General features: G+C 46.2%; 2 protein-coding genes across 3 annotated transcripts; both read left to right on the top strand.

The window, feature by feature from the left end:
* Positions 1–6,308: 6,308 nt before the first annotated feature.
* On the top strand, positions 6,309–21,439 carry LOC140711321 (histone H2A-Bbd type 2/3-like). 2 transcript variants are annotated; one of them, XM_073014300.1, is made up of 2 exons: positions 6,309–6,856; positions 21,064–21,439. In XM_073014300.1, the coding sequence occupies exons 1-2, from the start codon at positions 6,749–6,751 to the stop codon at positions 21,307–21,309; spliced, it is 354 nt and encodes a 117-aa protein (XP_072870401.1). In that variant the 5' UTR covers positions 6,309–6,748; the 3' UTR covers positions 21,310–21,439. The 2 variants fall into 2 exon arrangements, with proteins under 2 accessions (XP_072870401.1, XP_072870402.1); XM_073014301.1 differs by lacking the exon at positions 6,309–6,856 and having other exon boundaries at positions 20,123–21,439.
* Positions 21,440–22,117: 678 nt separating this feature from the next.
* On the top strand, positions 22,118–24,052 carry LOC140711320 (40-kDa huntingtin-associated protein-like). The gene has a single exon (XM_073014298.1). It carries the CDS (start codon positions 22,145–22,147, stop codon positions 23,474–23,476), a length of 1,332 nt encoding a protein of 443 aa, XP_072870399.1. The 5' UTR covers positions 22,118–22,144; the 3' UTR covers positions 23,477–24,052.
* The last annotated feature ends 578 nt before the right edge of the window (positions 24,053–24,630 follow it).

The following is a 24,630-nucleotide window of genomic DNA, read 5'->3' as shown; positions in this document are numbered from 1 at the left end:
GGCAGACACCCATGCAGGGGATGATGCATAGTTAAGGTGGAGCACATACTTCCACATGTAACTTCACCATCTCCCAATACCCCACTGGAACTGCTGCAAATATGATTTTTGAAAGGATTAGAAGGATAGGATTGAAGATGAAATAAAAAGGGTTGAAGAACAGGAAAGGAGGCAACAACTAAATTTTGGATACTGAAGAGCAGACGGATGAGTGGCAACTGACTTAGCAGATCCAAGAAGGCCACAAACTAGGAATTCTGAGACCTTAGTGGGAAAAGCAAATAGCCAACTCGATTTACTCCCCACCTCCAGAAATCCTCAAAGGCTGTAACAAGGTAACTCTGGAAGTGGAGTTCCCTCTGGAAGTGAAGGGGGATGGGAATCAAAATAATGAAGGCTGTTTGAAAACTCCTTTAAGAAGTAGATTCATTGCCAAATCCCCTCCTGCTGTCAATGCCAGTGAGGGGCTGGCCCTCCCGTGCTCTGACAGAAGTCTGGTGTGTTATTCCCTAGAGAGGGTAAAGCAGAGGGTCTCTGGATGGGGAGTTCCCAGACTTAGTTGAGGGCTGGGGTTCTGTACTGAAAACAGGGGTGTTGAGTGGAAGCATGTGTCCTGAAAGCTGTGAACCCCCAGTCTTCTTCCCTGACCTGCCTCTAAAATTCTCGCAGCTGGAAGAGTCTTCTGTGAGCCATCTGACCAACCTGAGAGAAAAAGATCTAAGGAGACTGACACTGAAGGCTCCCCAGTAAAGGGCTTACTCAGCTGGGTTACTCCCCAATGAGGTACATAGTTTGATACTGTGAGGAAGAAGACACCCATTCAGTTGAGGGTACTTATTTTTGGAGTAGGAGGAGAGACCTGAGCATTTTAGTTACTGCAAGGAAAGGAGCCAGGCACAGAAGACGGAGAGATTAGAGATTCTTGAGAGAAGAGGTAATTGATGGAGTGAGGCACCTGGGGAGGCAGGATAGGATGGAACCCAGAGCGGGAGTGGAAGTGACAGCCTGAGTCAGAATAAAGAACCTTCATCTCGCACTGAGATAGGATAAAAAGAAATGAGATCTGGTTATAGACTAAATTCAATCCATTATTATTTTGCAGCTACTCTATCCAAGGCATTGTGTGGGGTAGTGTTCCTTCATCCATCCGCTCATTCATCCAACATTTTTTGGAGCAACTACTGTGTTCCAGGCCCTGTGCTGGGTGCTGGAGACACCGAGATGAATCAGACAAGGTTCCAGTCCTCAAGGAGCTCACAGTCACAGGGCGAAAGCAGGCTCACAACATAGGGCAATATGTGCCGTGAAAACTGAGCACAGAGGGCTGTGAGAACACAGAGCAAGGGACACTGTAGAGAAGGGAATGAAGCAGATATGGAAATGGATATAGAACAAGACATGGACTGCTCTGTGTGTTCAAGGGCAGAGAGATCTCATCCAGCAGGGCCCATCTGCAGAGGTTTCATGAAGTTAGGTGGTCTTTGAGTTGAAACCAAGAGGATGCCTAGGATTTCTTTCAACCTGCAGTGACATGGGGGTGGGGAGGGGGTGCCCACCAAGAGGTGAAAACAGATGCAAAGATCCAGTGGCAGGAAAATGCAAGAGGACATGTTCAGGGTAGAGGGAGAGGCCCTGGTTGAGCACCTGAGAAGCCCCGATTGAGAGTATGCTGAGGCAAGTAGTAGGAGGTGCAGTTGCAAAGCAGGAATAGGATGAGATGCAAAAAATATCACTGAAGCTACATTACAAAATGCAACCAGGCTGAACAAATGGATTGCGTAAATAACACCAGACTGTGAAATGAGAAACCCGATTCTGTTTTAGGCCCAGCTCTGAAACAAACTTGCTCTTGATATGGTATGTAGTGACTCAATTAACGTCTCTGAACATTGGTTTCTTCATCCATCAAGTGGTAGCAGGAACAACTTTCCTGCCTATGTCATGGGGTTCTTGTGAGGAGCATATGAGTCAGTGTACACGAAAACACCTTAAAAAAAAAAACAAAACAAAAAACAAAACACACAAAAAAAAACCTCTTTAAAGTACTGGTGCACACATGTAAAGGCTTATTACTGAGGAGACGCTTGTGCTGGGAACACAACCCTAACCCTAACCAGGGGAGCAAATGTACTGAAATATCCTCCTAAAGGGATCTAACAACTTTCCAAAAGTAGTTGTTAGGTAACATGGGGAGCGAATCAACTCCTGTTAATTTGGAATATCTATATGTCAAATTTACATACAATAAAACTAGATTTGTACTATCCTGGTAGCCTACCGATGATAGTAAAACAGGAATTATACACACAAAAACACGCAAATGTCCAATTGTTCTTCCTTCACTCAACCAACATTCATTGACCACTCTGCTGTGTACTGAGGGCAGGCACAGTGGAGGCCAGACAAATAGAATTTCTGCCCTCAAGATCTCCTTGTACCATGGGAGACAGATGTATTAACAGCCAATGTTAACACCAGGTAAGCACAAGGAGTCTGTGGGAGCTCAGAACAAGGGTGCCTAAACCAGTCTTTTGCAGCTGCAGTTGTGTTGATATGAAGTAGTACCATTGCCCCGATTTTACAGATGAGGAAACTGAGAGTTAGAGAGCAAGTGACAGAGCCAGGACTCTAACCCAGCCGTTTTAATTCTGAATCCCGGGATTTTTCTGCCTTGCCACAGCTGCCTCTCTTGCTTTGTAAATACTTTAGGCCTAATGCATATGGCAAAAGATAAGTTGTCTTGGGTGTCCCTGCCCATCCTAGACTGCCTGCTCCTTTCCAGAGACAAACAGGAATTTGGGGGTTAGAGCACCTCCATGTGTCTAAAATGTTATATTTCAGATATAAGTAATAATAATAATAATTAATAAATAATAATAAAAGTCCTCACCCTATCTATAAGTTCCTTTTGAAAGTTTCTCAAGAGTCCAGGAGTGTGTGTGCACACACGCATGTACGTGTGGGTGTATATGTGTGTACGTGTACGTGCACGCATGCAAGTGGGTGCGTGTGCATAGGCGTTTGGAGTAGGGAAGGTTGGGAAGCACTCGCTCCTGCATTTTCAACAAACCTAGATAGAGAGAAAATGGAAAATGAGCCCAAACAAAAAGGAACCTGCAGAAGAAAGCAGGTGAAAATAACCAATGGGAGAAAAGAGTTCTCAGGAGACACCAGGAAAGTGGCGTCTTCTGGCCACATCTACTGCTTCACTGGCAGTTCCATTAAAATATGTATATATAGGGAAAGTGGTTTCCTCCATCATGTTCTTCTTCTGGGAATTTTGTGGAAATTTCCTGATGTTGTGTGAGTCATAAAAGGAAAAAGAAATAATTTCAATTCCTGGAAATATTGCAGGTTACATAACCCGAAATCCCTCCTTGCTACACAACACCTAAAAAAGCTGGGTAACTAGTGGTCTGTGGTTGCCAAAAATGACATCCTGTGAACATCCAGGAGCCTCAAGCAACCCCAACACTACGGCAACTGAAAAAAATGAAGGGATTGCACTAAGTAGCTCGTAAGATCCCTTTCATCCATTTCTTTGCACCATATCATTCTTTAGTTCTTGTATTCACTCATTCACTGGAACATTTACTGAGCACTGATTCTATATCAGGTATTGGCTGTGTTGTGTTTTGATGAACACAAGTTGAAAGGCATGGTCCCTGTATTCAAATAGCTCACCACGTTGTGCAGTAGCTCTTGACCGGAGCTGCACATCAGAATCACTTGAGAAGGTTTGCAACAATGCATATGCCTGCCTTCCTCGCTGCCCTCAAGACTCTAACTTCGTCCTGGAGGGAAACAAATAGCCTGGATTCTTTATGTGTTGATTTCTGAAACCCAGAGCCTGAAGGGAATTCAAAGTGTTAGACAGCATTCTATAGAAATACGGAAGGGAAAGGATTTCCTCTGGACAGGATAGTTCCTCAAGCTCGGGGGAAGTTGCAGAAGAGGCGAGACCTCTGTCATTTCCAAGAGGAGTGGGAACCTGGGCCCTGCTGCCCAACAGCAATGCCAAGGAGAGACGTGGATTGATTTGAGAGGCATTTTGAAGGTAGAGTCCACTGAACTTGGTGTCCAATTAATTGCGAGAGAGGGGTTGAGGGAGAGGAAGGTGACAAGATGACTCCCAGGTTACTGGTTTGGTCAAATGGGCACACCTTATTCACACAGGGCATATATTAGAAGAGGAGAGAGCTTGGAGAGAAGATGTTTTCAGTCTTGGATATATTTGAGTTTGAGGTACACGTGGAACAGAACATCCAGGCAGGGAAGTCCCAGAGGCAACTGGATACTCTTATCTGAAGTTTAGCAGAGTGTTCAATCTTATATATCATTTTAAAGTGACTGCATCACTCCCAACCCTCTTAAAATAATGTTCTGAGTAAAGCATAATACCAACTTTATACATTTCCTTTCAAAGAGTACACAAAAATCAGTTCTTTGTGCCTCAGGGAAGAGCCACACCCAGTTACCTATATAATCATATTTTGAGTACCACCTTGTGACTCTTCCACAGCCTTCAGTACCTGCTTTTAAATGGTCACATATAATAAATGCACTAAAAGCAGCCATGTCTCACCACCATTTGCTTAGGGCAGGATTCCCATCAGCAATGGATCTTCATATTTTTGCACTTCTGAGCCTAGGGAAGAAAAATCCATGAAGGTAACCAGCTCATAAAGTGGCTCTTCTTCCCAAAATTTCTTGTGACATGTGGCTTTGAGCGATTAGGGCTCTTTCAACTCCTAGGCGCTTCCTCACTTGTCTTAAGCTGTCGTTGAGTGTCTAGCACCCCAAAGCACCAATCTTTCTTTGAGGCTACATATTCATGAAAAGTCTTCCCCACCATCACATTCCTCTTCCAGAAAATTTTTGGGAGCTTCTTAGTGCTCTGGGAGTTTTAAAGGGGAAATTAATTTCCATTTCTGAAAACAGGGCACACTAGATAACCTGAAAACCCTCCTGTTACAAAGCACCTTTTAAAAGGCAGGATAAAATTTAATAAATATTCCTTTGAATGCACATATGATGAGCTTACGGTGGAAATTGACCCTCAGGTGTCAAAAAACAAAGAGGAACCTAAAGAGCAGCTCAACGGGCATTTGAATTTATGTTAGGCTGGTAGGGGAATGGATTCGATAACCACCAGGGAGAGGAGAAAAGCCTTGGTGCCTCACAAGGGCTACACAGTCAATGAAAGGATGGACTAGGAAAAAAAAGTCTTCCCACCACCATGGTGAGATGACAAGAGAGTTTGTTTCTTCATGGGTTCTGGTGGGAGAAAATAAAATGCTTCCCCTGGTCATTTGTAACTCTAAGGCTATTGTCATGTAGGGCTAGGGTTGGAATTAATACCTCTTATTTAGGTCTTGAAAATCCCAAGCTTACAAATTAACATCAAAAAGATAACAGCCAGAGATACACCCCCAGTCAAACCTCACTGAAGTCACAGAGATGAAGTCATCTGAACAAATCCCTGAACTCACGAACAAAATTATAAAACACCTGAGGGAAAAAAAAGTTGCCTGTGATTGAGTATCAGCAAACACAATGATGAGCAGGATTAGACTACCAAAAACTTCAGAAAATAGAGCCAACCGAGAGTATAAAATAAGTTTGTGTAAGATACTTAGAAATAATAAGTAATCCAAACATATGAGAAAGATCAAGATTCTATGGAAAAAGAAGAGGCCGGTTTCTTTCTTTAAAGAACCAAGTAGAACTTCCAAAAATGAAATACATTATTTCCAGTGACAGCAAAAGCTCAGAGGATGGGTTTAAAAGCAGATTCATCTGCTTTAGTGAACTGGAAGATAGAAGTAAGGAAATTATTCAGAAGGCAGCAAGAAAAGATAGCAAATGTATAAACGGTTAAGAGATACAGAGAAATGATGCAAAGGTCCAAAAAACCTCTAATAGGAATGACAGAATCAGAGAATAAAGAGAATAGGGGTAAACCGATAATCAAAAGGATACTGGCTGGCAATTTTCAGATTTGAAAACAGACATAGTTCCTCATATTCTAAAAGCACGAGCCACAGCAAGAAACAATAAAACTGAATCACAGGGAAACCGGTGCAGGTCAACAAAGAAAAGGGGAAAGATCTTAAAATCAACTAGAAAGAAAAGTGACAGTGCTATCAAAGGGATAGTAAACCGACAGCAGACTTTTCACCAACTGCATTAAAAATGGAATCATATCACTAATGCATTCGGGGAATGGGGGGAAATGTCATACCCAACTAAACTACAGTTCAAGAATGAGTGAAGTAAAGATATTCTTTTTGATATATTTTTAAATATTTATTTATTTATTATTTATTTATTTATTGAGACAAGGTCTCACTCTGTCGACCAGGTTGGGGTACAGTGGTGCGATCTCCTGGGCTCAAGGGATCCTCCCGCCTCAGCCTCCCTAGTAGCTAGGACTACAGGTGTGCACTTCCATGCCTGGCTGATTTTTTTTTTTCCCCCGAGTAGCTGGGACTACAGGTGAGCACCACCACTCCCAGCTATTTATTTATTTATTTATTTATTTATTTATTATTTTGTAGAGACAAAGTCTCAGTATGTTGCCCAGGCTGGTCTCAAACTCCTGAGCTCAAGTGATCTTCCCGCCTCGGTCTCCCAAAATGCTGGGATTATAGGTGTGAGCCACTGCACCCAGCCAGTAAAGGTATTCTTCAACAAAGGTTGAGAGGGCTGACCACTCACAAACCCTCACTGAAAGAATGACTTAAAGATGTTCTTCCAGGGGGCGGAGCAAGATGGCCGAATAGGAACAGCTCCAGTCTCCAACTCCCAGCGCGAGCGACACAGAAGACCGGCGATTTCTGCATTTTCAACTGAGGTACTGGGTTCATCTCACTGGGGAGTGCCAGACGATCGGTGCTGGTCAGCTGCTGCAGCCCGACCAGCGAGAGCTGAAGCAGGGCGAGGCATTGCCTCACCTGGAAAGCGCAAGGGGGAAGGGAATCCCTTTTCCTAGCCAGGGGAACTGAGACACACAACACCTGGAAAATCGGGTAACTCCCACCCCAATACTGCGCTTTAAGCAGACAGGCACACCAGGAGATCATATCCCACACCTGGCCGGGAGTGTCCCACACCCACGGAGCCTCCCTCATTGCTAGCACAGCAGTCTGTGATCTACCGGCAAGGCAGCAGCGAGGCTGGGGGAGGGGCGCCCGCCATTGCTGAGGCTTAAGTAGGTAAACAAAGCTGCTGGGAAGCTCGAACTGGGTGGAGCTCACAGCAGCTCAAGGAAACCTGCCTGTCTCTGTAGACTCCACCTCTGGGGACAGGGCACAGTAAATAATAACAAACGCAGCAGCTCTGCAGACGCAAACGACTCTGTCTGACAGCTTTGAAGAGAGCAGTGGATCTCCCAACACGGAGGTTGAGATCTGAGAAGGGACAGACTCCCTGCTCAAGTGGGTCCCTGACCCCTGAGTAGCCTAACTGGGAGACATCCCCCACTAGGGGCAGTCTGACACCCCACACCTCACAGGGTGGAGTACACCCCTGAGAGGAAGATTCCAAAACAAGAATCAGACAGGTACACTCGCTGTTCAGAAATATTCTATCTTCTGCAGCCTCTGCTGCTGATACCCAGGCAAACAGGGTCTGGAGTGGACCTCAAGCAATCTCCTACAGCTACAACCTACAGCTGAGGATCCTGACTGTTAGAAGGAAAGCTATCAAACAGGAAGGACACCTACACCAAAACCCCATCAGTACATCACCATCATCAAAGACCAGAGGCAGATAAAACCACAAAGATGGGGAAAAAGCAGGGCAGAAAAGCTGGAAATTCAAAAAATAAGAGCGCATCTCCCCCGGCAAAGGAGCGCAGCTCATCGCCAGCAACGGATCAAAGCTGGACGGAGAATGACTTCGACGAGATGAGAGAAGAAGGCTTCAGTCCATCAAATTTCTCAGAGCTAAAGGAGGAATTACGTACCCAGCGCAAAGAAACTAAAAATCTTGAAAAAAAAGTGGAAGAATTGATGGCTAGAGTAATTAATGCAGAGAAGCTCATAAACGAAATGAAAGAGATGAAAACCATGGCACGAGAAATACGTGACAAATGCACAAGCTTCAGTAACCGTCTCGATCAACTGGAAGAAAGAATGTCAGCGATGGAGGATCAAATGAATGAAATGAAGCGAGAAGAGAAACCAAAAGAAAAAAGAAGAAAAAGAAATGAACAAAGCCTGCAAGAAGTATGGGATTATGTAAAAAGACCAAATCTACGTCTGATTGGGGTGCCTGAAAGTGACGGGGAAAATGGAACCAAGTTGGAAAACACTCTTCAGGATATCATCCAGGAGAACTTCCCCAACCTAGTAGGGCAGGCCAACATTCAAATCCAGGAAATACAGAGAACGCCACAAAGATACTCCTCGAGAAGAGCAACTCCAAGACACATAATTGCCAGATTCACCAAAGTTGAAATGAAGGAAAAAATCTTAAGGGCAGCCAGAGAGAAAGGTCGGGTTACCCACAAAGGGAAGCCCATCAGACTAACAGCAGATCTCTCGGCAGAAACTCTTCAAGCCAGAAGAGAGTGGGGGCCAATATTCAACATTCTTAAAGAAAAGAATTTTAAACCCAGAATTTTATATCCAGCCAAACTAAGTTTCATAAGTGAAGGAGAAATAAAATCCTTTACAGATAAGCAAATGCTTAGAGATTTTGTCACCACTAGGCCTGCCTTACAAGAGACCCTGAAGGAAGCACTAAACATGGAAAGGAACAACCGGTACCAGCCATTGCAAAAACATGCCAAAATGTAAAGACCATCAAGGCTAGGAAGAAACTGCATCAACTAACGAGCAAAATAACCAGTTAATATCATAATGGCAGGATCAAGTTCACACATAACAATCTTAACCTTAAATGTAAATGGACTAAATGCTCCAATTAAAAGACACAGACTGGCAAACTGGATAAAGAGTCAAGACCCATCAGTCTGCTGTATTCAGGAGACCCATCTCACACGCAGAGACATACATAGGCTCAAAATAAAGGGATGGAGGAAGATTTACCAAGCAAATGGAGAACACAAAAAAGCGGGGGTTGCAATACTAGTCTCTGATAAAACAGACTTTAAACCATCAAAGATCAAAAGAGACAAAGAAGGACATTACATAATGGTAAAGGGATCAATTCAACAGGAAGAGCTAACTATCCTAAATATATATGCACCCAATACAGGATCACCCAGATTCATAAAGCAAGTCCTTAGAGACTTACAAAGAGACTTAGACTCCCATACAATAATAATGGGAGACTTCAACACTCCACTGTCAACATTAGACAGATCAACGAGACAGAAAGTTAACAAGGATATCCAGGAATTGAACTCATCTCTGCAGCAAGCAGACCTAATAGACATCTATAGAACTCTCCACCCCAAATCAACAGAATATACATTCTTCTCAGCACCACATCGTACTTACTCCAAAATTGACCACGTAATCGGAAGTAAAGCACTCCTCAGCAAATGTACAAGAACAGAAATTATAACAAACTGTCTCTCAGACCACAGTGCAATCCAATTAGAACTCAGAACTAAGAAACTCAATCAAAACCGCTCAACTACATGGAAACTGAACAACCTGCTCCTGAATGACTACTGGGTACATAACGAAATGAAGGCAGAAATAAAGATGTTCTTTGAAACCAATGAGAACAAAGATACAACATACCAGAATCTCTGGGACACATTTAAAGCAGTGTGTAGAGGGAAATTTATAGCACTAAATGCCCACAAGAGAAAGCAGGAAAGATCTAAAATTGACACTCTAACATCGCAATTAAAAGAACTAGAGAAGCAAGAGCAAACACATTCGAAAGCTAGCAGAAGGCAAGAAATAACTAAGATCAGAGCAGAACTGAAGGAGATAGAGACACAAAAAACCCTCCAAAAAATCAATGAATCCAGGAGTTGGTTTTTTGAAAAGATCAACAAAATTGACAGACCACTAGCAAGACTAATAAAGAAGAAAAGAGAGAAGAATCAAATCGACGCAATTAAAAATGATAAAGGGGATATCACCACCGACCCCACAGAAATACAAACTACCATCAGAGAATACCATAAACACCTCTACGCAAATAAACTGGAAAATCTAGAAGAAATGGATAATTTCCTGGACACTTACACTCTTCCAAGACTAAACCAGGAAGAAGTTGAATCCCTGAATAGACCAATAGTAGGCTCTGAAATTGAGGCAATAATTAATAGCCTACCAACCAAAAAAAGTCCAGGACCAGATGGATTCACAGCTGAATTCTACCAGAGGTACAAGGAGGAGCTGGTACCATTCCTTCTGAAACTCTTCCAATCAATAGAAAAAGAGGGAATCCTCCCTAACTCATTTTATGAGGCCAACATCATCCTGATACCAAAGCCTGGCAGAGACACAACAAAAAAAGAGAATTTTAGACCAATATCCCTGATGAACATCGATGCAAAAATCCTCAATAAAATACTGGCAAACCGGATTCAGCAGCACATCAAAAAGCTTATCCACCATGATCAAGTGGGCTTCATCCCTGGGATGCAAGGCTGGTTCAACATTCGCAAATCAATAAACATAATCCAGCATATAAACAGAACCAAAGACAAGAACCACATCATTATCTCAATAGATGCAGAAAAGGCTTTTCACAAAATTCAACAGCCCTTCATGCTAAAAACGCTCAATAAATTCGGTATTGATGGAACGTACCTCAAAATCATAAGAGCTATTTATGACAAACCCACAGCCAATATCATACTGAATGGGCAAAAACTGGAAAAATTCCCTTTGAAAACTGGCACAAGACAGGGATGCCCTCTCTCACCACTCCTATTCAACATAGTGTTGGAAGTTCTGGCTAGGGCAATCAGGCAAGAGAAAGAAATCAAGGGGATTCAGTTAGGAAAAGAAGAAGTCAAATTGTCCCTGTTTGCAGACGACATGATTGTATATTTAGAAAACCCCATTGTCTCAGCCCAAAATCTCCTTAAGCTGATCAGCAACTTCAGCAAAGTCTCAGGATACAAAATTAATGTGCAAAAATCACAAGCATTCTTATACACCAGTGACAGTCAAACAGAGAGCCAAATCAGGAATGAACTTCCATTCACAATTGCTTCAAAGAGAATAAAATACCTAGGAATCCAACTTACAAGGGATGTAAAGGACCTCTTCAAGGAGAACTACAAACCACTGCTCAGTGAAATCAAAGAGGACACAAACAAATGGAAGAACATACCATGCTCATGGATAGGAAGAATCAATATCGTGAAAATGGCCATACTGCCCAAGGTAATTTATAGATTCAATGCCATCCCCATCAAGCTACCAATGAGCTTCTTCACAGAATTGGAAAAAACTGCTTTAAAGTTCATATGGAACCAAAAAAGAGCCCGCATCTCCAAGACAATCCTAAGTCAAAAGAACAAAGCTGGAGGCATCACGCTACCTGACTTCAAACTATACTACAAGGCTACAGTAACCAAAACAGCATGGTACTGGTACCAAAACAGAGATATAGACCAATGGAACAGAACAGAGTCCTCAGAAATAATACCACACATCTACAGCCATCTGATCTTTGACAAACCTGAGAGAAACAAGAAATGGGGAAAGGATTCCCTATTTGATAAATGGTGCTGGGAAAACTGGCTAGCCATAAGTAGAAAGCTGAAACTGGATCCTTTCCTTACTCCTTATACGAAAATTAATTCAAGATGGATTAGAGACTTAAATGTTAGACCTAATACCATAAAAATCCTAGAGGAAAACCTAGGTAGTACCATTCAGGACATAGGCATGGGCAAAGACTTCATGTCTAAAACACCAAAAGCAACGGCAGCAAAAGCCAAAATTGACAAATGGGATCTCATCAAACTAAAGAGCTTCTGCACAGCAAAAGAAACTACCATCAGAGTGAGCAGGCAACCTACAGAATGGGAGAAAATTTTTGCAATCTACTCATCTGACAAAGGGCTAATATCCAGAACCTACAAAGAACTCAAACAAATTTACAAGAAAAAAACAAACAACCCCATCCAAAAGTGGGCAAAGGATATGAACAGACATTTCTCAAAAGAAGACATTCATACAGCCAACAGACACATGAAAAAATGCTCATCATCACTGGCCATCAGAGAAATGCAAATCAAAACCACAATGAGATACCATCTCACACCAGTTAGAATGGCGATCATTCAAAAGTCAGGAAACAACAGGTGCTGGAGAGGATGTGGAGAAATAGGAACACTTTTACACTGTTGGTGGGAGTGTAAACTAGTTCAACCATTATGGAAAACAGTATGGCGATTCCTCAAGGATCTAGAACTAGATGTACCATATGACCCAGCCATCCCATTACTGGGTATATACCCAAAGGATTATAAATTATGCTGCTATAAGGACACATGCACACGTATGTTTATTGCAGCACTATTCACAATAGCAAAGACTTGGAATCAACCCAAATGTCCATCAGTGACAGATTGGATTAAGAAAATGTGGCACATATACACCATGGAATACTATGCAGCCATAAAAAAGGATGAGTTTGTGTCCTTTGTAGGGACATGGATGCAGCTGGAAACCATCATTCTTAGCAAACTATCACAAGAACAGAAAACCAAACACCGCATGTTCTCACTCGTAGGTGGGAACTGAACAATGAGATCACTTGGACTCGGGAAGGGGAACATCACACACCGGGGCCTATCATGGGGAGGGGGGAGGGGGGAGGGATTGCATTGGGAGTTATACCTGATGTAAATGACGAGTTGATGGGTGCAGCACACCAACATGGCACAAGTATACATATGTAGCAAACCTGCACGTTGTGCACATGTACCCTACAACTTGAAGTTTAATAATAATAAATAAATTAAAAAAAAAAAAAAAGATGTTCTTCCATTAAAAGGAAATTGAACGAAAAGAACAAAGCAAGATGCAACAGAGGAACGGTAAACAAAGAAACTAGTAACCATGGCTATGAGTCAAAAAAAAAAATAGACTGCATGAAAACCATATAACTGACCAAATTATAACTAAATACTGGACAGCATTGACTTGTAAGACAAGGTCCTTGTATTGTTTGTGGTGAAATTGGAGATGATTAAGATTTGATAAAATGAAGTGTTTGCGATTAAAAATAAAAAGACCTTGAAAATTTCATATCCCTTAGTGCGGATTCAGATCCATTAGAAAGCTTACATTTATCTAAAACTAACTCCAAGTCAGCCAGAATATATCCCAGGAATAAAAAAATAACCCTCCAAAAACCAGAGATTTTGTAACTGAATTCCAGTCCAGGCCATTCATCACCTGAAGGCCAAAAACTCAAAGAGAGGAGCTTTGATGAAAGGAAAGTTAGCTTTATCTGAGAAGTCAGCAACCCGGAGGAGTCAGTGAACTAGAGTTCAGTGACCACCTATCTGAGTTGTGCCTCTGGATTAGGGGTTTTTCAGGGAAAGTAGGGGAAATAATGATCAAAACATTCTTCTAAAACATATTCAGTCTCAGGTGGGCAGTTAATCACTGCTTTCTTGGTCAATGTTTTGTGACCTTCTACAGGCACCGTTAGCCTATTCTTACCAGGCTGGTCAGCCCCTTCCCAGAGTTGCTGGTTGGCGTGTTTTCTTTTATCTCTGTTGAAGGTCCTGTTTTCCTGAGGCTATTTTTAGTGAATAATCTACAAACTCAAGCAAAGCAATAATCATATTCAAGCATGCAAACTTTTATCTAACTTGGAGTCAGTACTGTTACAATTTATTTGTAAAAGATGGTAGAGTGAAGAAAGATAAAAGAATCTCCCTTCCCCTCTCGTACTAAATAAAAAATAAATAAATAAATAATGGTAAAAAGCAGAATGAGAAGAAGAGAAGAATAAGGAGGAGAAGCAGGAGAAGGAAGGAGAGAGGGAGGAAAGTGGCTTCCCAGGAATGTGTGTGTGTGTGTATACACACACACACACACACACACTAGTGGGGAGGATGGCTGGTTTAGCACACTTCTGATTCTGTCCCCACCCCCTGGAAGCAATACTGAGGAAAAGCAATGTCAGCCAGTTAGATCCTGAGAATGGGATGTAAGGCTCTCTGACTTGAGGAGAAATGGACTGAGAGAATAAGCAGAAAAAAATTAAGTAAATACCTTTGTGAATAGAAGCCCTCAATTGCCACTCCTAGATTTCACCAGCGGTAGGAAGGCTCCCAGTTCTTTCCATTTTCCAAGACACTGTGCTGAGTTGGGCAAACAAAACAAAACCCTCAGAGTAAGACACACCCTTGCATGGATGGAGTGGAGCATGATAGATGATATTTAGCAAGATCTTAGAAAAAAAGGTAGATTGAAATCAACATCCCGCCTGCCCTCAAATTATCGCCCTCAGAATGTTAGAGCAAATAGAAAGTCTGACAATGTTTTCCATAACTGAAATAAAAATAAATGGTTTAGCAATGATGCTAACAATCTACAGGGATAGAGAGGGAGAGGGAAAAGGAGAGAGAGAGGGAGGGAGGAAGGAAGGAAAAAAGAAGGAAGAAAGGAGGGAAAAAGAGAAGAAGGGAGGAGGGAAGGAAGAAAAAGAAGAAAAGAAATAAGGAAAGAGAGAGAATGAGAGAGAGAAAGAAAGAAAAAGAAAGAAGAAGAAAGAAAGAAAGAAAGAAAGAAGGAAAGAAAGAAGGAAAGAAAGAAAGAAAAAGAAAGAAAGAAATAAAGAGAAAAGAAAAGAAGAGTAGGAAAGAAATCATCATAGTATACAAAAGACAGATAACCATCACAGACTGGAAGAATGCATAAAACAAGGAACAGATGCAACTAACCCTAGACTTCTCTAAGCCATGTAAAATACGATTTCAACTTAACAAAGTTTCAAAGACCAGATGATTGGTAACCAAATTTGATTTTTTTTTTTTTTTTTTAAAAAAAAGGAGATTACTGAGCTCAGAAAAGAAACCGAGAACCCAAAGAACCACATGGTGGATCAAAGAAGTAAATTAGGAAGAGCAAGATGCAGAAGAGATATGCATACAAATCAAAACAAGCGCATGGAGGAAGAACTTTAGGTGGTCACGCTAATGCTTATCCAACATTACGATAATTTACATGCCTTAAGTAAAGAGCCTAATAAATGGAATAGAAAAATATCCACAGATGCCGTATGTGAAAAGTTTCCAGAAATAAAGGAAGAATTGAACCTGCTCCTCAAAAGGACAAAGTCTCTACTAGGAAAAATTGATGCAGGACAATCAATATTGAGATATATTCTAGTTGTGTTATGGTACTTCAAAAACAAAGAATTTTTTTCTGCACCTAAGCACGCGCACGTGCGCGCGCGCGCGCGCGCGCACACACACACACACACACACACACACAATTACTTACAAGGGAACAAATTTGTTCCACTTAAATATAAAAGTAAAATGTAACATCTCCAGAATGTTTCTGCTCCTGGGCGAGATGAAGCACGCACACTCTACTGAATGCAGCTATAAAATGTGGACACAGTGCATGGGCCAGCTATTTGAAGACTCTGAAAAGTATATGGAAGGAGGCAGACTGGGGAAAGACTACATACAACTTGAAGCACCACTGAAACAGCAGTGAATTTGACATTTTCCCCCTTTAGTATCCTTGGCTCAATGTAGCCTGCAAGTTAGAAGTAGACAGTGGTGTGAACAGAGAGAGCTCTGGTTCTGACTTGAGAAGAGGGAAAAGGGAATACCAACCCTCAGCGATAGTGAAGGGGATCCCCGGTTTTTCTTTCTTCTTTTCTTCGTACTTTCATGTTCTAGCCCACAGGCAATCCTGTGGTAGCAGTGGTGGTGACAGAGGTAGAGACAGTGACAGTGGCAGCCGCCAGGGCCTTCAGGTGATTAAAACTCTGAAGGAAAGTAACCTTCCTCCCTGATTGTAGGTCCCAAGAGGGTGCCCATGCCTTCTTTTTTCTCTCTTTGGTCTTCCTGCCGAATGACACCAGAGGAAGGCAAAGGCACAGGAAGTGTGTGGCAGAGAAGAGTACCTAAAGCAATAGCAACAGCTTTCTGGCTAGAAGGTTAAAAAGGGGAAGCTGAGGGAACCAGAAAGTGCTGGGGAGATTGCAAGGAGGGAGGAAGTGCTTGGGAAAGTAAACCCATGAAGCTGTGTATGAACTTCTGGGCTTACCCCCAAGCTGTGTATGTACAGATGTGATCCTATACAACATACAAAGGACTTTGAGAACTGTACTGAGTAAGGGATATAGACCTCGCCAGCTCCAAGACTGCTGATCATGCTTAACAGAACCTAATACCATTGGAAAGGCTTTGAAGTGGAACTAACATTAAAACCCCCAGTCAGAACATGTGGCCTGAGCCTAAGTGACGGGGAAAAATGAGTGGAAACTTGGGGATCTGTGGGAATATGACGAAAGAGCTAACTTTTGTGTCATCGTAGTGCCAGAAGGAAAGGAGGAAGGGGGTGGGACTGAAAAAGTATTCAAATAAATAATGGCTGGAAGATTCTAAATATGGCAAAAGACACACGCCTATACATTTAAGAAGCTGAGTGAACCCCAAACAGAATAATCTTAAAGGAACTTACACTAAGAGCATCCCAGTCAAACTTCTGAAAACTAAAGACCTAGGAAAAATGTCTCAAAAGCAGAGAGAGAGAGAGAAAGGAAACCTTACCTATATGGCAAAAGCAAGTAGAATGGCAACATATTTCTCATTAGAAACCATGGAGGCCAGAGGAAGCGGCATAACACTTCTCAGTGGTGAAAAAAAAGAACCGCAACCCTGTCTACAAAGTGAAATTACCTTCAGGAATGCAGGGGAAATCAAGACATTCGCAGATGAAGGAAAAGTAAGTGAGATTGTTGCCATCAGACCTACCCTTACCTCTATGCTTGGAGAAGGTTTCTATGCGAGATTCCATTAGGCATGTAAAATGCCTTGGCTCAGCATGGCCTGCTCACCAGTTCTCTCTAATGTGGACATTTATCATGCTGCCCAGTATTGGGAAGATAAGTCTTGGAATTTCTCACGAGCTCCTAGTACAAGTCTGGTCTAGTTTCTGCCTCCAACCCCTCCATTGAAATTGCTCTTGCCAAGGCCCCCAGCAACACTTGCATTGCTTAATTCAGTGAACAGGTTTTAATGCTTATCATTTTGGAACTCAGCAAGTGTTTCTGAGTTTGTCACTTCTTGTTCAGTTCCTCTGGCTTCCTTCTGAACCTTTGCTCTCATCTCTTTCTGGCTTGATTATCTTTCAGCATGCCCCCCCACCCACCCACCCCGCACCAACTTTATCTGTGGAGACACTCCTCTAATCTTCTTCCAATGATGTTCCTCTTTTGCTTGCTCCTTAAAAGAAGTTGTCCTTGGTCCCCTTATATATTCTATGTGCTCTCTCTGAATGGTCTCAACTACATTCATGGCTTCAAGAACTACCCTGATGAGTCGCAAATCTATATTTTCAGTATTGACTTCACTCCTGAACTCCTAAGCCAAATATCCTTCATCTCCATATGGATATCCCACAAGCATTTGAAATTTCACATGCTCGAGACTGAACTCATCTTCCTACCCATACGCAGACCTCCTCCTTCATCCCATTTGTCCAGGAATGACTCCAAAGTCTGTAGTCAGCTCACTCTACCCCTGTGGAGTCATGCTAGAGCTTTTTCACTTCCCCATCGCCACGCCCCTTCCCTGCCAACCAATGCCCCACTTTTCCAATTGGCTAACTTGTACTCATTCTTCAAGCTTCATATTGGACACCATTTCTCCAGGAACATTTCCCCAATCCCAAAAGTCTGTGTAAATTAATCCTCTTATGTGTTCCTACGGCAATTTCTTAGTCCATCAGTGTTGCTATAAAGGAATACCTGAGGGGCTGGGTAATTTATAAAGAAAAGAGGTTTATCTGGCTCATGATTCTGCAGGCTGTACAGGAAACATGGTGCTGGCATCTGCTTGGTTTCTGGTGAGGGTCTCAGGCTGCTTCCACTCGTGGCAGAAGGTGAAGGGGAGCCGACAAGTGCAGAGATCACATGGTGAGAGGAATCAAGGTTGCGGGGGGAGGGGGAGGTGCTACACTCTTTTTAACAACCAGCTCTTGTGGGAATGAATCAAGTGAGAACTCACTCATTACTGTGAGGCTGGCACCAAGCCATTCATGAAGGATCCACCCCGTGACCCAAACACCTTCCATTAGACCGCACCTTCCAACACTGGTTTCAAATTTCCACATGAGATTTGGAGGGGTCAAACAAACCAAACTATAACCAGCACCTTGAACTTCCCCTCTCATAGCACTTATCACAGTATAGTGTTATGATTATACACTGGTTCCTTGTCTGTATGTTCCACCAGACTGCATGCAGGGATCTGATCTGTATTTCTCGTTGGTGTTGTCTCAATGCTTAACACAGTATGCCTGGCACTACCCTTCAATATTTTTTGAAGAATGAGACAATGAATTATCATGTCTCCAGCTAGGTTCGCCAGTATGAGTAATATGTAGTGAGTGCCTACTGTGTGCCATTTTACTACCTAAACTTTGCATGGACTCTGTCCCCTAATCTTATCTACCAATGCCATTGTCTTAGTTGAGATATCTGTCATTTCTTGACTGGTATAATACAGCAGCTTTCTAATTCCAATCTCAGTCCTCTCTGTTCTATTCTCCACACACAATCCTCTCTGTTCAATTCTCCACGCAGCTTCCAGAGTGATCTTTCTAGAGGCAAATCAGACCATGTCACTCCCAAGCTGAAAGACCACAGTGGGTTCAGTGTAGCCTACAGGGTATTCTAAACCCTGAGCATGGTATAATAGAGCCTCCATGTCTTGGCTCCTGCCTACCTCTTTCCCAGCCACATCAACCACTACTACTCCACTGGCATCCTACTCTCCAGCCTTAATGAATTGGTTGCAACTCCCCTCCTCCCACCAGTGCCTTGGCTTCTCATCATGCTACAGATTCTTTAACACACGCACTGTCCTCCAAGAAGCTTGCCAGATCCACTCCTATTCTTTCAACGAAATGTTTATTGACCACTCTTTATACACTATGACCAAACAGGATTTATCCCACAAATGTAAGGTTGGTTCAACATGTGAAAATCGGTTTATATAATACACCATATTAATGGTTGGTTCAACATGTGAAAATCAACTTATATAATACGCCGTATTAACAGAATGCATGGTGGAGCGGCGGGGGGCGCGGGGGGGGGAGGGACTCATGGTCATCTTAATCATGTACAAAAAGGATCATCTGACAAAACGCAATACCCTTTCATGAAAGTACATTCAACAAACCAGGAATAGAAAGAAACTTCTTCAACCTGGTAGAGGGCATCCATGAAAAACCCAGAGATAATATCATACTTAATGATGAAAGACTGGTTGACCTCCCCCTAAGATCAGGAATGAGAAAAGGATGTCTTCTCTTGCCACTTCTAATTCAACACCGTACTCAAAGTTCTAGTCAGGGTAATTAGTCGAGAAAAAGAAATAAAAGGCATCCAGATTGGAAAGGAGCAAGTAAAACCATCTCTATTCATACGTGCATAGATGGCATGTTCTTATATAGAGGACACTAAAGAGTCCATCAAAAGAAAAAAAAAAAAAAAAAAAAAAAAAAAAAAAAAAAACCCCGAGATGGTTTGGCTCTGCGTCCCCACCCAAATCTCATGTCGAATTGTAATCCCCACCTGTTGAAGGAGGGGCCTGGTGGGAGGTGACAGAATCATGGGGGCGGACTTCCCCCCTGCCATTCTTGTGATAGAGTTCTCACAAGATCTGATCGTTTGAAAATGTGCAGCCCTTCCCCCTTCGCGCACGTTCTCTCTCTCTTCCTCCTGCTCCAATATGTGAAGAAGGTGCTTGCTTCCCCTTCGCCTTCCGCCATGATTGCACGTTTCCTGAGGCCTGTCCAGAAGCAGAAGCCTGTACAGCCTGCAGAACCATGAGGCAATTCAACCTCTTTTCTTTATGAATTACTCATTCTCAGGCAGTTCTTTATAGCAGTGTAGAAACAGACTAATACGCCAACCCTATCTGAGTATGCTCAGCAAAGCTGCAGTACCCAAGATCAATCTGCAACAATCAGTGGTATTTCCATACCCTAGCAGTGAATAACATGGATGAACCCTGATGAAACCATTATGCTAAGTGAAAGCAGCCAGACACACAAGGCCTCACATTTGGTCGTATGATTCCATCTATAGGAAATCTCCAAAACAGGCTAACCTCTACCGACAGAAAGCAGATTGACAAGTGGTTGCCAGGGACTATCGGGAATGTGCGTATGGGCGGGGGGAGAGGGGTGTGTGTGGCGGGGTGTGGGGGTTGGTAGTGGCGGTGTGGAAGGAGGCGTGTGGCAAGTGACTGCTTATAGGTGCAGGGGTTTCAGTTTCTTTTGAGGGTGTTGAAAATGTTTTGGAACTAGGTGGTTGTGACGGATGTGCAACATTGTGAAGGCGTGGTACCCACTCTCCCCTCGCCCACCCCTCTGTCTTTCCCACAATGTTCCCATCCAGTAGAAAGGGAGAGTTCCCACTGGCAGAGAGAGGGTCACGAGCGGGATTCCCCTCCCCCCACCATGGCCCTCCAGTCACTTCTAGGCCCAGGCCTGCTCCCTCGAGGCCAATGGGAAAGCGCTGAGGTCACCTGATGGACGTGTCCCTTGTGAGGCCATCACCACGTGCGAGGCCGTCACCACCTGCGAGGCCGTCACCGCGTGCGAGGCCGTCACCGCGTGCGTGCCCGTCACCGCGTGCGTGCCCGTCACCGGACGTGCGTGCCCATTGGTCTCGGCTCCCCAGCCAATGAGGGGCTGGGCCCTGGTCGCTAGGATACACAGCACTGGACGCGGTAACTGTCATCTTGAGAGCCATCTTGTCTAGCTAGGGCAAGCCGAGATAGCACACTCAACGCCCAGCATGTCGGGGAGGAGGAGCCATCGCCGGTCCTCCGGGGCTGGCGACCGGGGGCGGACCCGCTCTCGCACCGTCCGAGCGGAGCTTTCGTTTTCGGTGAGCCAGGTGGAGCGCGGTCTACGGGAGGGCCACTACGCTCAGCGCCTGAGTCCCACGGCGCCGGTCTACCTCGCTGCGGTTATCGAGTACCTGACGGCCAAGGTCCTGGAGCTGGCGGGCAACGAGGCCCAGAACAACGGAGAGAGGAACATCACTCCACTACTCCTGGACATGGCGGTTCACAACAACAGGCTGCTGAGCACCCTTTTTCACACAACCACCATCTCTCAAGTGGCCCCCGGTGGGGACTAGCTTCTGACGCCCAGCCCCTGGGACCTGGCAGGTCCACTCGTCCACCCACCCAGCCCCAAACTCCCCGGCCTCAAATCCCCCGGCCCGAATCCCCAGCCTTAAATCAACCCCCACCACCCGGGCCCCAAAGTCTTGGGTCTTCATTAATTCTGTCAATAAAATGTTTAAAGGAACCCACCTGCCTGCTTCAGTCACTTTGCCTTGGGGTGGGGGGGGGGGTGGGTGGTGACATGGGGTGGGGGGCTGGGCGATGTCATGGGGTGTGTTGGGGGCGTGGGCGGTGAGTGGGGTGGGGGGTTGTGAGACCTCCACAGCTGGAGGGATGGAGAGGTGGTGGGGGTCTGGGGTTGGGTGGGAGTCAGGGATGGCACAGAGGAGCGGTCCCTCCCGGTGACAGTGCAGGGGACTGGCCCTGGGTGGGAAGGGGACACCCCCGCTGGTTCTGAGCAAGTCAGGGCCTGCCCGGGAAAGTCCTCAGCATGATGGCGTTCGTTGGGGCGGGTGGGCCTCAAGACCATGACTGCAGCGTTGCCACAGGATGGACTCCTAAAGGCAACCGGGCTGGGGACGGAGAGGTGGACCCGGCGCTTGGCAAGGGGCCCTGGACAGGAAGATGGAGGAGTGAGCGGTGGGGGGAAAACAGTCGAGAAATGTACGGACACGGAATTAGGGTCACGAGTTTAGTTTGGGTCATGTTCAGATGGAGAGGCTGTGGGAGGCCTTCAGCAAGCGAGACCATCTGCATTGCAGCCGAGCTAGCAGCAGGTGGCGCCGGGCCAGGCCCCGCGTACCTTCCCAAGGTCTTGGCTCCGCATCCCCGAGACCCTGGATTTGCATGCGCCGCTCACAGCCCGGCCAGGCCCCGCCTCCGATCCCGCTCTTTGCACATCACCAGGGCAAGGGGCACGCTCGGGCTGGGGAGCGGGCGCGGGCACGCCGGCAGCCTGCCAAGGGGGACGCAGGGCACGTCGCCCCGCCCCGCCCCGCCCGTCCGCCAGCTGCGGCAGCGCGTCCGGAAGTGCCTGGGGCGGCGAGCATGGCGGCGGCGGCGGCGGCGGCCGGCCTGGGCGGAGGCGGCGGCGCCGGCCCGGGACCCGAGGCCGGGGACTTCCTGGCCCGCTACCGGCTGGTGTCGAACAAGTTGAAGAAGCGGTTCCTGCGGAAGCCGAACGTGGCGGAGGCCGGCGAGCAGTTCGGACAGCTGGGCCGGGAGCTGCGCGCCCAGGAGTGTCTGCCGTACGCGGCCTGGTGCCAGCTGGCGGTGGCGCGCTGCCAGCAGGCGCTCTTCCACGGGCCCGGGGAGGCGCTGGCCCTCACCGAGGCCGCCCGCCTCTTCCTGCGGCAGGAGCGCGACGCGCGCCAGCGCCTGGTCTGCCCCGCCGCCTACGGGGAGCCGCTGCAGGCCGCCGCCAGCGCCCTGGGCGCCGCGGTGCGTCTGCACCTCGAGCTGGGCCAGCCGGCCGCCGCCGCCGCCCTCTGCCTCGAGCTGGCCGCCGCCCTGCGCGACCTGGGCCAGCCGGCCGCCGCCGCCGGTCACTTCCAGCGCGCCGCCCAGCTCCAGCTGCCCCAGCTGCCCCTGGCCGCGCTGCAGGCGCTGGGCGAGGCCGCCTCCTGCCAGCTGCTGGCGCGCGACTACACCGGCGCCCTGGCGGTCTTCACGCGCATGCAGCGCCTGGCGCGGGAGCACGGCAGCCACCCGGTGCAGTCACTGCCGCCGCCCCCGCCGCCGGGGCCCCAGCCCGGGCCCGGGACCGGGGCGACGCCCGCCCTACCGGCCGCGCTGCTTCCTCCGAACTCCGGCTCGGCGGCGCCCTCTCCCGCCGCCCTGGGCGCCTTCTCGGACGTGCTGGTCCGCTGCGAGGTGTCCCGCGTGCTGCTGCTGCTCCTCCTACAACCACCGCCGGCCAAGCTGCTGCCGGAGCACGCCCAGACCCTGGAGAAGTACTCCTGGGAGGCTTTTGACAGCCACGGGCAGGAGAGCAGCGGCCAGCTTCCCGAGGAGCTCTTTCTGCTGCTCCAGTCCTTGGTCATGGCTGCCCACGAAAAGGACACGGAAGCCATCAAGTCGCTGCAGGTGGAGATGTGGCCACTGTTGACTGCTGAGCAGAACCACCTCCTTCACCTCGTTCTGCAAGAAACCATCTCCCCCTCAGGACAGGGAGTCTGATCCATCCCATTCACCCAGTGACTTTTTGCCCAGACCGGCAGGGGATTCCCATCAGTCACGTGAACCAGATGACTTTGCCTGTTGCCAAACCTCACGCATCCACGTTTGCGTCTGGGGAGGAATAAAAAAGACATCGTTCCCGCTTCTGCGTTTTGTTATTCCTATTGCCGCCATAGGAATTATTTCGTTGGCTGAACGTTACCTGCATCCCAAGAACACATTTTGATAGAATCAGAGTAGAGGACACGGCCGTCTTCTAAAAAGCCACGACATGAAAATGACAGTCCCTTTCGTCTCCTTCCTCTGCTTCTTCCACCCAACGCAGCCTCCTGCCTCCGCCTTTGTTTCATAGTGAGGATTTTATTTTGCACGGCACTCTCCCTCTAAATACCTACCCTAGATGATTTCATCCTGCCCCTCATTTCTGAACGTATTTCTGTGTCTTTGTAATGGCCACATTTCTCCTTCCACTCGTCCGCACAGTACGTCTTCGTGGCAGGGGAGTCATTTTATTCCTTACAGCTTCCTTGTAACCACAGCCCTAAATCCATGATAAAGCTACTCTTGCACTCCTCATGTGTGGTTTTGGTGTCCCTCGTCTATAAAATGTGACTCTCTTCCCTACTTGTCAGGAGGCCAGAAGCAGAACCAGATAGCTCTTTGGGCTCCAGGATGCGTTCGTTCCTTTGAAATTTGCACTATGCCTGCCTCCTATGTGGGCAACGAACCTGCCTCAGGGCAACGAACCTGCAGAGATCATCTGTGATGTGCTCCGTACTGGGGTGACTGCAATGCAAACGTGTCCAATGCAGCGGGTCCGGTGCCGATGCATCAATTTGCATTGGAATTCACGGTTCCGGTTCTTTTCCCAGAGGTATATGCAGTGTGGATCACAACAGCTTTTATTTGTAATAGGGATTCCCCCCGCCCCCCATCCCCGAGATGGAGTCTCACTCTGTCACCCAGGCTGGAGCACAGTGGCGTGATCTCGGCTCACTGCAACCTCCGCCTCCTGGGTTCAAGCGATTCTCCTACCTCGGCCTCCGGAGTACCTGGGATTACAGGCGCGCACCACCATGCTAGGCTAATTTTTGCATTTTTAATAGAGACGGGGTCTCACCATGTTGGCCAAGCTGGTCTCCAACTCCTGACCT

This window comes from Chlorocebus sabaeus, unplaced genomic scaffold (assembly GCF_047675955.1).
Source record: "Chlorocebus sabaeus isolate Y175 unplaced genomic scaffold, mChlSab1.0.hap1 unalloc_scaffold_611, whole genome shotgun sequence".
In the NCBI taxonomy this organism is placed as follows: domain Eukaryota; kingdom Metazoa; phylum Chordata; class Mammalia; order Primates; family Cercopithecidae; genus Chlorocebus; species Chlorocebus sabaeus.
This window is presented reverse-complemented; position numbering and strand designations above follow the sequence as displayed.